The sequence below is a fragment of the Aspergillus viridinutans genome, assembly GCF_018404265.1.
Source record: "Aspergillus viridinutans IFM 47045 DNA, scaffold_4, whole genome shotgun sequence".
NCBI classification, from domain to species: Eukaryota; Fungi; Ascomycota; class Eurotiomycetes; order Eurotiales; family Aspergillaceae; genus Aspergillus; species Aspergillus viridinutans.
In genome coordinates, this window is record NW_025091220.1 from 1,649,247 (window position 1) to 1,659,585 (window position 10,339).

General features: G+C 48.7%; 5 protein-coding genes across 5 annotated transcripts; 4 read left to right on the forward strand and 1 right to left on the reverse strand.

Annotated features, from left to right (window-relative positions):
* Positions 1-1,044: 1,044 nt before the first annotated feature.
* Aspvir_006568 (putative pathogenesis associated protein Cap20) lies at positions 1,045-1,685 on the forward strand (the record flags this gene model as incomplete). Its single annotated transcript, XM_043269763.1, has 2 exons — positions 1,045-1,119; positions 1,197-1,685. 2 exons carry the CDS (start codon positions 1,045-1,047, stop codon positions 1,683-1,685), a joined length of 564 nt encoding a protein of 187 aa, XP_043125698.1.
* A 796-nt stretch (positions 1,686-2,481) lies between these two features.
* Positions 2,482-3,624, forward strand: Aspvir_006569 (MAGE domain-containing protein; the record flags this gene model as incomplete). Its single annotated transcript, XM_043269764.1, has 3 exons — positions 2,482-2,508; positions 2,570-2,945; positions 3,005-3,624. The coding sequence occupies 3 exons, from the start codon at positions 2,482-2,484 to the stop codon at positions 3,622-3,624; spliced, it is 1,023 nt and encodes a 340-aa protein (XP_043125699.1).
* A 542-nt stretch (positions 3,625-4,166) lies between these two features.
* Positions 4,167-4,805, reverse strand: Aspvir_006570 (ankyrin repeat-containing protein ANK1; the record flags this gene model as incomplete). Its single annotated transcript, XM_043269765.1, has 3 exons — positions 4,167-4,492; positions 4,569-4,746; positions 4,794-4,805. The coding sequence occupies 3 exons, from the start codon at positions 4,803-4,805 to the stop codon at positions 4,167-4,169; spliced, it is 516 nt and encodes a 171-aa protein (XP_043125700.1).
* A 713-nt stretch (positions 4,806-5,518) lies between these two features.
* Positions 5,519-6,096, forward strand: Aspvir_006571 (DNA-directed RNA polymerase III core subunit RPC11; the record flags this gene model as incomplete). Its single annotated transcript, XM_043269766.1, has 4 exons — positions 5,519-5,528; positions 5,607-5,816; positions 5,898-5,992; positions 6,061-6,096. The coding sequence occupies 4 exons, from the start codon at positions 5,519-5,521 to the stop codon at positions 6,094-6,096; spliced, it is 351 nt and encodes a 116-aa protein (XP_043125701.1).
* A 1,432-nt stretch (positions 6,097-7,528) lies between these two features.
* Aspvir_006572 (elongation factor 1-alpha) lies at positions 7,529-9,038 on the forward strand (the record flags this gene model as incomplete). The annotated part of the gene is made up of 3 exons (XM_043269767.1): positions 7,529-7,533; positions 7,607-7,875; positions 7,930-9,038. The coding sequence occupies 3 exons, from the start codon at positions 7,529-7,531 to the stop codon at positions 9,036-9,038; spliced, it is 1,383 nt and encodes a 460-aa protein (XP_043125702.1).
* Positions 9,039-10,339: the final 1,301 nt, after the last annotated feature.

The window sequence follows — 10,339 nt, forward strand, 5'->3', positions numbered from 1 at the left end:
ACACGTAACTAAATAGGACAGTTGATATGAATTCTTTGGCAAATGCTAAGGTACCTATTGTCTATTGATGTGCAACGTATGGATGGAAGGTATCGTCTTTAACCTTTTTTCAAGTGTGTAGAGTTCCAAGCGCCTTTGCCACACTACGGCAGTACTGATAACGAAAGCCAAGGCACAGGAACTGATAATCCGAGACTTTTTATCATGTTTCAGTGCTCAAATGGATCGATGACATGCTTAACGCTTCGGCCCAATGATTCGATCAATGGAAAAGCAAAAGCGGGTGGCAGAGAGGACTGAACGTCGAGGACCCCCCTGGCCGGAACGTTTCTAGTACTGTTTGCCCTCCCCTGTCAAATTAGATGCAGATTATCGGGCACAGAGACACGAATGATTTAAGACGAAATTCTCGGGTTCGGAGAACTCGACGGAAAGCTACTGGGGGTTCCAGGCCCTCTTCCGATGATACGACGATGACGGTAGGAGCACTGATAATGAGGTTATACACTTTCACCAACGGGAGCCCCTCCTTGGCGTCTGCTTTCAGCAATCAGGGCCCGCTATCACATGCAAAGTCAAGCTGCTACTGCTGCATAAGGAAATTAGGACAAAATAGGTACCTACTATAGAATGGGCGAAGAAATCGACAGGGAGGGAAGCTACTACTCCGTACAACACCTATCTACCATGCCATGACTGATTTTAGTATCGAGCGAAGGCAAATACTAACTCTATAAATACAGGAGAGGTAGGTACCTTAGTTTAGACTGACTGATTAACTGACATGTGCTGAAGTTCCTCCTCCTGTAATCTATATAGTCATCCAGATCCTCCTACACTTCTTATCTCCATTACCATTCCCACCACTCTCAAGCACCTACCTTTATCTCCCCCTCGTCCTAAGTAGCTTCTTACTTCGTGACCTCCCTCGGTGGATATATCCTCCCACTAAGGACTCCACAGCTCACTTCCTGAAGGTATGTTGTATCCACCTCATCTACCATCCTCTTTTTGCTAATTTACATTTCTTGTATAATAGACTCTATGCCTCACGCAGAGAACGGAACAATGGGTGAGCCTTCTATCAACGGCGAGAAGGTCCATTCTCACTTCCTCGATGTAAGTTCCCTCGAGATGCCTGCTTGATTGCGTGACAGTTGTCCGTGTAACATGTTACTGATCACAATGCGTCGTAGCACCTTACCTCGTACCCTGTCGTTTCTGATTCGATCACCGTCTTCAGAAGCAACAAATATGGTGCCAAGTCCTTGGAGTATGCCGACCAAGGCTACGTCCGCATCGCCAAACCGTTACTTCCCTACCTGTCGAAGCCCTACGGTTACGTCGCGCCGTATGTTGCTCGGGTAGATAGCCTCGGAGATCAAGGATTGACCAAGCTCGACACGTCGTTCCCCATCATCAAGGAGGACACAGATAAGATAAAAGGAACGATCTACGATACAGCTTTCTTCCCCGTGCGTCTGGCTGGTGACGTCAAAAGCCATGTCTTCGAGACGTTTGGATCGGAATACAAGAAGTGCGGCGGTGACGGAATGGTTGCAGGCGGCAAGGCTGCCATCAGCACCAGCCTGATCCTATCTCAAGAATCTTTGACCTATATCAGCTCGTTCCTTCAAACGAAGAAAACTCAGGCCAAGGAGGCCGTCAATGACAAAACCAATTAAGCGAATATCGTGGTGATACATGGTCACTCTTACTTCTGCTTCCTTTTCTTCTTCCTGAACTGTGGTCTCCTTTCGCCAAGATGTGTTTCCTTTTCTGTCTGTGAGAGACAAAATGCTTCTCTTTAATTCATTGTTCGTATGTTACTCTGGTTCACGTTTGGATACTCCTGGTGGGATTGTTTGTATCAGTCACAATTAGATATTTATATATTCTGATGAACACCACTCAAAACTCCAAAGCTAATCCAAAGCATAAGCGCCTGCTTGAACTGCAGTGCTCATTGTCAAGACATCACAGTTTTCAACACCAGTTCCCACAGAAGGGCAATGGATACATACGTCATGTCATTTTGGGATGCATCTACACTGAGAACAGACACATGCAGCCAGCACAGCTGTATTAGAGCTAAAGGCAGCATACCAATTGATTAATGTGAAGATCCAGTGTTCATCATCTACCTCTTGTCCCTCTTTTTTTCTTTCTTTTTTTTTTAATTTTTTTTTTTTTATTAATATAAAGGTTATGGGCGCTTGCATGTGATTTCAACATATAGATAGTGGAGGCCAAGAAAACGGAAAGGTTATTGTTACCCGAAGCGGATAAATCACGCCTGGTCCCACTATCAAAGTGACGGCGCGTCAAACGCGTCTGGCCAATCTTCACAGTGTCAGGAAACTGCCGAAACTGCCTAATTACATTGCGATGCGATATGACTTACTGACTACGGAGTAGTCCGCCGAGAATTATCTGCGTCTTCATCGCTATTCATCAATATTTTACATCCGCACCCTCGCCATGCCTCTAGTTCGCAAACGCCGAGCTGTGAGTCGCTTGCCACTTCATGACCAATCTGTTGCCAGACTAAACCAGAGACCAAACGTAGGAACAACAGCTCGAATCTGACAATCATGATGAAGTTTCAACTCCGGTTCCAGGCCCGGTCTCTACAGGGAATGCTCGTCGCCGTCTCAGACGCACGTCAGGCTCGGAAAGCGACGACGACGCCAACCCGGACGACACTCGCGCCCCGAGTTCTATGGATGTTATGGTTAAGAAGCTGGTCCGGCTAGCGCTGGCGAGTGAGCTCTCGCGGCAACCGATCCGCCGAACAGATATAAGCACAAAGGTCTTGGGGGAACAGGGGTCACGCCAGTTCAAACTGGTCTTCGAGATGGCGCAGAAGACATTACGAGAGACGTTTGGGATGCAATTGGCCGAGTTGCCGGGGAAGGAGAAGGTGACTATCCAACAACGAAGAGGTACGTGGCATTGATTACAAGGACAGCCAGATGACAAGAATGTTCTGACCCCGAACTAGCCGCCCAAAAAGTCGACAGGCCCTCGTCCACAAACAAATCCTGGATTCTTACGAGTACCCTTCCTCTTGCGTATAGAAAGCCCGAGATCCTTCCACCGACAAGAGCGCCCCTGGAAGGCACCTATACCGGGCTGTATTCCTTCATCATTGCCGTGATCCTGCTCAATGGTGGTTCCTTGCCGGAGCAGAAACTCGAGCGCTACCTCAAGCGTGCCAATGCTGACACGTACACGCCCATCGATCGTACGGACCGGTTTCTCCAGCGTCTATGCAAAGAGGGATATCTCATCCGTAATCGGGAGATGGACGGCGGAGAAGAAATCATCGAGTACATGGTCGGGCCGCGCGGTAAGATCGAGGTGGGCGTTCAGGGAGTGGCCGGGTTGGTGCGGGAAGTCTATGGTCGTCAGGGCGCTGTTGAAGGGGACGATTCCACGCCTGCGGAGCGAGCGCAGATGGAGGAATTCGAGTCGCGGCTGGCTCGGAGTCTAGGTATCAGGCGATCTGGGGCTCGGGTGGCTGATAATCAAGACGAAAGCGGAGATGAGGCACCAGAGCGAAGTCGAAGACGTCGCGGTGCTGGTTCTGATGACGAGGCAGACGACGACAGTGATGGTTAAGTTTGAGTGGCTCCGAGTTTGGCCTGTTATTCGTGTGCTCGTTATTATCTATGATAAATATGATACCCTCGATTGACTGTTTAAGTATACAAAATAAGAAATTATAGTTTCTGTATAGCCTACTGGTGTTCGCAGTAGGTGGGAGCATCTTCAACAGAAATATATATTCTCGACGCGTTGATCATATTCGGCACAATGCTCATTGCACATCCACCTTGCTAGCTAAATGATCTGCACCAATGTCTTCTAATACTGGCGGTATCACCTGTCTTCGCATTTTTCATCATGCTCAGCGTACATGGTAAGAGGATACCACATTTCCATCGATATAGTCAGAGGAAGAATACATTGGAATGCAAGCTCATGGGCTGTGATTTATGATTTACAGTACATCAAAGCAGCTGCATCTAGTAACAACATGAACGAGAACGCTCAACAGCATACAATTGAATAATCTATTGACCCAAAATGTATAGAGAGATATAGTCATAAGGTCGTATACCCGGAAAGAGTCAGCCATCGCCGTCAATGATCTACCTGCCCTACTCGCTGTCACTGGCACTATCATGTACCGACCCATTATCCCCCGTGTCCCGAAGACCCTCGGCCAGAATATATTCAGCCTGCTGTAGGGCGGATTTGATCTTTTGGTTGTTGTAGACCAGCTCAACGGGCTTCTGGCCGTGCTTGTTCCGTACGCGCGGATCGCAGCCAGCTTCGCACATCATTTTGATCATTCCGAGACCAAGCTCGGGGTCCTTTTCGTTGGCGAAGCGCACGGCGCAGTGGAGGGGGGTGTCTTTGTCGAGGCGGGTGAGGGGGTCACATTCGAAGTATTGGATGTCGAAGAGGACGTCCATTGTATCATCTGCCAAAGCAGATCATTATTAGTCTATATTGACATATATTGGATAGCGGATTGCACGGGGATCGCCTGGACCTACAGCTTCCGTACATCGCACAGATGTGCAGGGCATGGTTCCCCAATGCATCTGTCACGCTGTTGAAAAACTCCGCGACCTCTTCGTTCGATTTATCGCTCATTGTTTCCATGACCTGCTCGATCAGGTGAGGCTGGTCTCGGCGGCATGCCTCGACGACCAGTTCGCGGGGTGACGCGCCCTATCTGGTCAGTTCCTCAACTCACGATAGCTGGAAACATCACTCACTTCGTCCGCCATTTTGCTGAGTACGAAATAAAAATTGGGCTGTAAAAATGTCCAGTACCAGTGAGGATGATTTCAGATTTTGATATCCTTCTCACAAAACTGTTGCGGTGTGGCCTGGTGGTATTATGCGGGGTAGAATTGGAAGCTGTACGAAATAGGACTGTATAGGAGGCTGTTACGGCTGATCAGAGCAACAACCGCAAATCAGAAGACAGAAGAGGGATAACGAATTATGGTCTACAAGCTCGTCTTTGGGATCCTAAAGGTCTAATAGAATCTAGTGTAAAGGAAATTATCTAGACATTGAAGATTGAAGTCTCCTAAGATTTCCAGTTCTGCTGTTCCTTATCTATTTAGTGATACTCTTTAGAGAGAGGTCCATCAACTCAGGTACCTCGTACCTTATCCAGGAATTGCTATCTACAAGGTGCTGCCTGATAACCGCTCGGATGATCTATTGTCCGTTCCGCTGCATGTGCCCCGCGTCCAATCGGCGGCTGTCATTGTTATTTTGCATACAGGCGCGCGGCAAAGACTAAATTCCTCTCCGCCAACGACGTCGTCGCTTCAAGGCGTACGCCAGAAGCAGCTGCTCGATTATTGTTGAGACCTGAAGCCCTTGCCGTGAAATTGTCGCACAGGAGCAGGATAGTTTGCGGAGTACATTACTCGTCTGAAACAGTGTATACCAACCTATTGTCAAATTCCTAGCGAAAGGCTCCAAGATGTTGACATGTGAGTTGAATACCCCGCCAGCTTGATAGCAGCTCGGTAGAAAGATATGAGACTGACTTAAGCTGTTCACCTTGCCAGTTTGCCCCAATTGCGGCAATTCTCTGACCATTTCACGCGGCGAGCCAACTCGAGAGTATCCCCTCGGCGTCAACCGATTCGAATGCCGGACATGTCCCTATCAGCATCTGCTGAAGCACGGTAGACAGGAGAAGACCACCATGAAACAGAAGGAGGTGGAAGACGTCTTTGGAGGGAAGGAGGAGTTTGCGAATGCCGACAGCATGGCCAGTAAGTACTGGATGGTTACAATATGAGGTTTTGAGCTTTGCAGTGGAGGCTAACACGGGTGGTGTTTGTTCTGCGTTACAGCCCAGTGTCCCGCTGAAGACTGCAATGGCGATCGTGCATACTTCTTCCAGCTGCAGATTCGGAGTGCGGATGAACCTATGACTACATTCCTCAAGGTGAGTGTTTCCGTTCCCGCAGTCATGCTGCCAGCTGCATCATGCGCAGTGCTAACTGCATAGAATAGTGTACTACATGCGGTGCGCGGTGGAGAGAAAATTGATCATCGCCGTCGAGTGAGGGTGATGATAGCAATAATTGTGCTAAGCGCACTGCTCAATTGACTCATAGACTGATGACGAGGCGAATATGGAGCAAGGAAAAAGGCGCTAATTTTTTTTTCTGTCGTTTATTGAGCTTGCAGCAGTTGGGTGATTCGTTGTGCATAGACTGAAGCTTCAGAGATACCCCTCATTGTCGATTATCTACACGTGTAGCTGTTGATTATCTAGGCTCTCGACTATTCGGATTAGCCGCACCTTTTTTTACTTTCTGCTCTTGTTCTGAAATTCTTACCGCCTTTCTTTTCTTAGCAGCCACATATCATAATCATTGAATCTGGATTGGCTAAATTACGTAGCTTCGTGTGATCTACCAACTTTCAAGTGACTCAAAGAGGACCATTTTGGGAGTCCGACAAATCTAATTCAGTTCAACCAACTAGCCGATGAGGGGCATCTGCGCAAGGCTGTGACTCAAAATGGTTGGCGGAAACAATAATACAGCTCCCTAGCAACTGTATCGATAGTGGCGAGGTAAAAAAAAAAAATTCTTTCCTTTCTTGTTAATGTATCGTCTGTACTCAGAGTAGACTAGATAGGCTTCCTTTTTGCCATGGCGACAGTGAAAATCCTAATTGTGGGTCAAAGAGGGGCGCCACTCGGCCGGGCCACCGTGTGCTGCCCATTAACAGGCAAATAGAGACCATGAGCTGCCGCGGGGTTCTGTTACAAACATGGAAATCAAGCCCCTCGCTCGTAGTAGACTATATACTGCGTCGTAGTGTGTGGTACGTTGTAGTAGTAGATAGACAGGTTGTACCCCCTGCGTTGATGCCCAGTTTTCCAGTCCGAAATCCACTATAGACATTGGGAAAATAGGTAGGTACAGTGTAAAACAGTAGAGGGAGGAAAAAATTTTCTCGCTCCCTCCTTTCTTTGCTTGTAAAAAAAGATAGTGGATCCAGACTCGGAGCGCCGAAAGGACATGAACCAAGGAAAGGCAGGATCTCCCACCAGACAACAGCGCGAAAAATCTGAACGAAACAGCCCAACCAACTTGACAGTCCGCCGCCTGTGAAGATTTTGCGCTGGTCCCGCACCATCAGAGTGGGGCATTTACCCCTCCATGCCCAATGATAACAGCGGCTCGCCAAGGGTTTGAGCCCGCCTCTTAGTCGTTTTCTCGCTTGACCCCTCCATATAAGGATTTCCCCTCCTCCCCTCCCACAAAATTTTTCTTCTCTTCCCTCCTCGTCCGCTTCAGTACGTATATCTTCCCCTTCTTCCTATTCCGTCCTCTTCCTTTCTTTCATCTTTTCAACTAACATCTTCGCTCAGTACCTCTACGCATACTAGCCGTAGTACCTGAGCAATTTCCACAGAACTTCTCTAGTATCTTACAAAGAACTACAAGGTTCAAACCTAACCGTCAAAATGGGGTGAGTGAAAAGCCTTGTCCAAGTCGGTCCGTCATCAGACTGAGTTGGCTAACTTCTTATCTTCTCTCTACAGTAAGGAAGGCAAGACTCACATCAACATCGTCGTTATCGGCCACGTCGATTCCGGCAAGTCGACCACCACCGGTCACATGATCTACAAGTGCGGTGGTATCGACCAGCGTACTATTGAGAAGTTCGAGAAGGAAGCCGCCGAACTCGGCAAGGGTTCCTTCAAGTACGCCTGGGTTCTTGACAAGCTCAAGTCCGAGCGTGAGCGTGGTATCACCATCGACATTGCCCTCTGGAAGTTCCAGACTCCCAAGTATGAGGTCACCGTCATTGGTAAGCTTGACTCGTCCCGACGTGTTGTGATACTATAGCTAACACTATCTCAAGATGCCCCCGGTCACCGTGACTTCATCAAGAACATGATCACTGGTACCTCCCAGGCTGACTGCGCTATCCTCATCATTGCCTCCGGTACTGGTGAGTTCGAGGCTGGTATCTCCAAGGATGGCCAGACCCGTGAGCACGCTCTGCTTGCTTTCACCCTCGGTGTCAAGCAGCTCATCGTTGCCCTCAACAAGATGGACACCTGCAAGTGGTCCGAGGATCGTTACAACGAAATTGTCAAGGAAACCTCCAACTTCATCAAGAAGGTCGGCTACAACCCCAAGGCCGTTCCCTTCGTCCCCATCTCCGGTTTCAACGGTGACAACATGCTTGAGCCCTCCCCCAACTGCCCCTGGTACAAGGGATGGGAGAAGGAGACCAAGGCCGGCAAGGTCACTGGTAAGACACTCATCGAGGCCATCGACGCCATTGAGCCTCCCGTCCGTCCCTCCAACAAGCCCCTCCGTCTTCCCCTCCAGGATGTCTACAAGATCTCTGGTATCGGAACGGTTCCCGTCGGCCGTGTCGAGACTGGTGTCATCAAGCCCGGCATGGTCGTCACCTTCGCCCCCGCCAACGTCACCACTGAAGTCAAGTCCGTCGAGATGCACCACCAGCAGCTCCAGGAGGGTGTCCCCGGTGACAACGTTGGTTTCAACGTCAAGAACGTTTCCGTCAAGGAAGTCCGCCGTGGTAACGTCTGCGGTGACTCCAAGAACGACCCCCCTCTCGGTGCTGCCTCCTTCAACGCCCAGGTCATCGTCCTCAACCACCCCGGTCAGGTCGGCGCTGGTTACGCCCCCGTCCTCGACTGCCACACTGCCCACATTGCTTGCAAGTTCGCTGAGCTCCTTGAGAAGATTGACCGCCGTACCGGAAAGTCTGTTGAGAACAACCCCAAGTTCATCAAGTCCGGTGATGCCGCTATCGTCAAGATGATTCCTTCCAAGCCCATGTGTGTCGAGTCCTTCACCGACTACCCCCCTCTTGGTCGTTTCGCCGTCCGTGATATGCGTCAAACAGTGGCCGTGGGGGTGGTGAAATCGGTTGAAAAGTCCGCCGGTGGTGCCGGTAAGGTCACCAAGGCCGCCCAGAAGGCCACCAAGAAATAGAGGACTGGAGAGTGAAAACTTTGCTTGAACAATCTTCTATGAGATGTCATGAAATGACCTTTTTTTACGATTAAAATGGAATTAGAGTGAATTCATTTTCATGTCTCACATTTTTTGAACCCGTAGGGTGACTATTTTGACACATGTCCGTCGAGTATGTGGTGGGGTACAAGCCCTGTCACCCTCTGTAATTTACCCTGATCTCTGTAAATTACCTTCATCCTCAGGCATCCATTGATTTGTTCCGTATTGTCTATTGTTTCTTTGCCCTGTACTTGATTGTTTCAAACTTGATCTTAACCAGTGAACTACGTCTCTGCAAAGAAACTACGGCGGATGCTTCATGTCATGCTATGACACACAATATAAACAAGAATCTATTTCTATTTGTCCATGTCATCTTGCACGTCATCGCCAGTGTATAGATTGCACACAGTCACCTAACAGGCCAGTAGTCCTTTATCTGTGAAATCCTCAACCCTCTCGTAGATGATTGATGCCAGGCAACTAGAGCAATAAATGACAAAGTTCGGAAAGTTTTGCCGGCGTACTCGATTTATTGAAGCTCTATGCCCGGGTTCGATACAGACGGATTATTCGCTCTACAATAATTACCTGAACTTCATGAAACAGAATCAAACTGTGTCTACGCTATAAAGCGCTGGGAGAGAGTGAGCTGAAGTATGGTGAAGCTATCTACACTGATAACACATGACATGACACTAAGACGACAGGGAGGGAACTTCCAAAAGAGGCTCATAGCGGCTTTCGACTTAACCGTTACCAGGACCTGGTAGCCGGCTTCGTTGAATTCTTGAATGTTTGAGTGCCGCTCCATAGAGGTCTCTGACAGTCAATGTCCGGAGCAGAATGCTGGGGTTCATCAAGAACGGTCTCAAGCTGTTCTGCGCCCTTGATCCGAGACACAGAGATAACAACTTGTTAACTGGAGTTTTGTCTGGTAAAAAAGGTCGACAAGTCCTTGCCCGTTCAGAGCATTTTGGACAGGCCAATCTTCGGAAATCAAATTGTAGCCATCTTACAGAGCCTCCCGATCCTCGAGCTCCTGCAGATAAGGTAGGGCTGGTGTTTGTCATTGTGGTATTAGTCAGTCACAGCATGACCACACCTTTGTGATTAAAACACAGAAAGACTACTCTGTGTTATTTTGGATCAGAGTGATCACCTTTGAGTGTCCCAATTGGTTCAGCTTCAGGTTGGGTAGCACGGACTGCCGCACTGTAAATATACCGTCGTGCAACCTCTAAGGACCATGTGTCCTTCTCAATCAGAGTTGGACT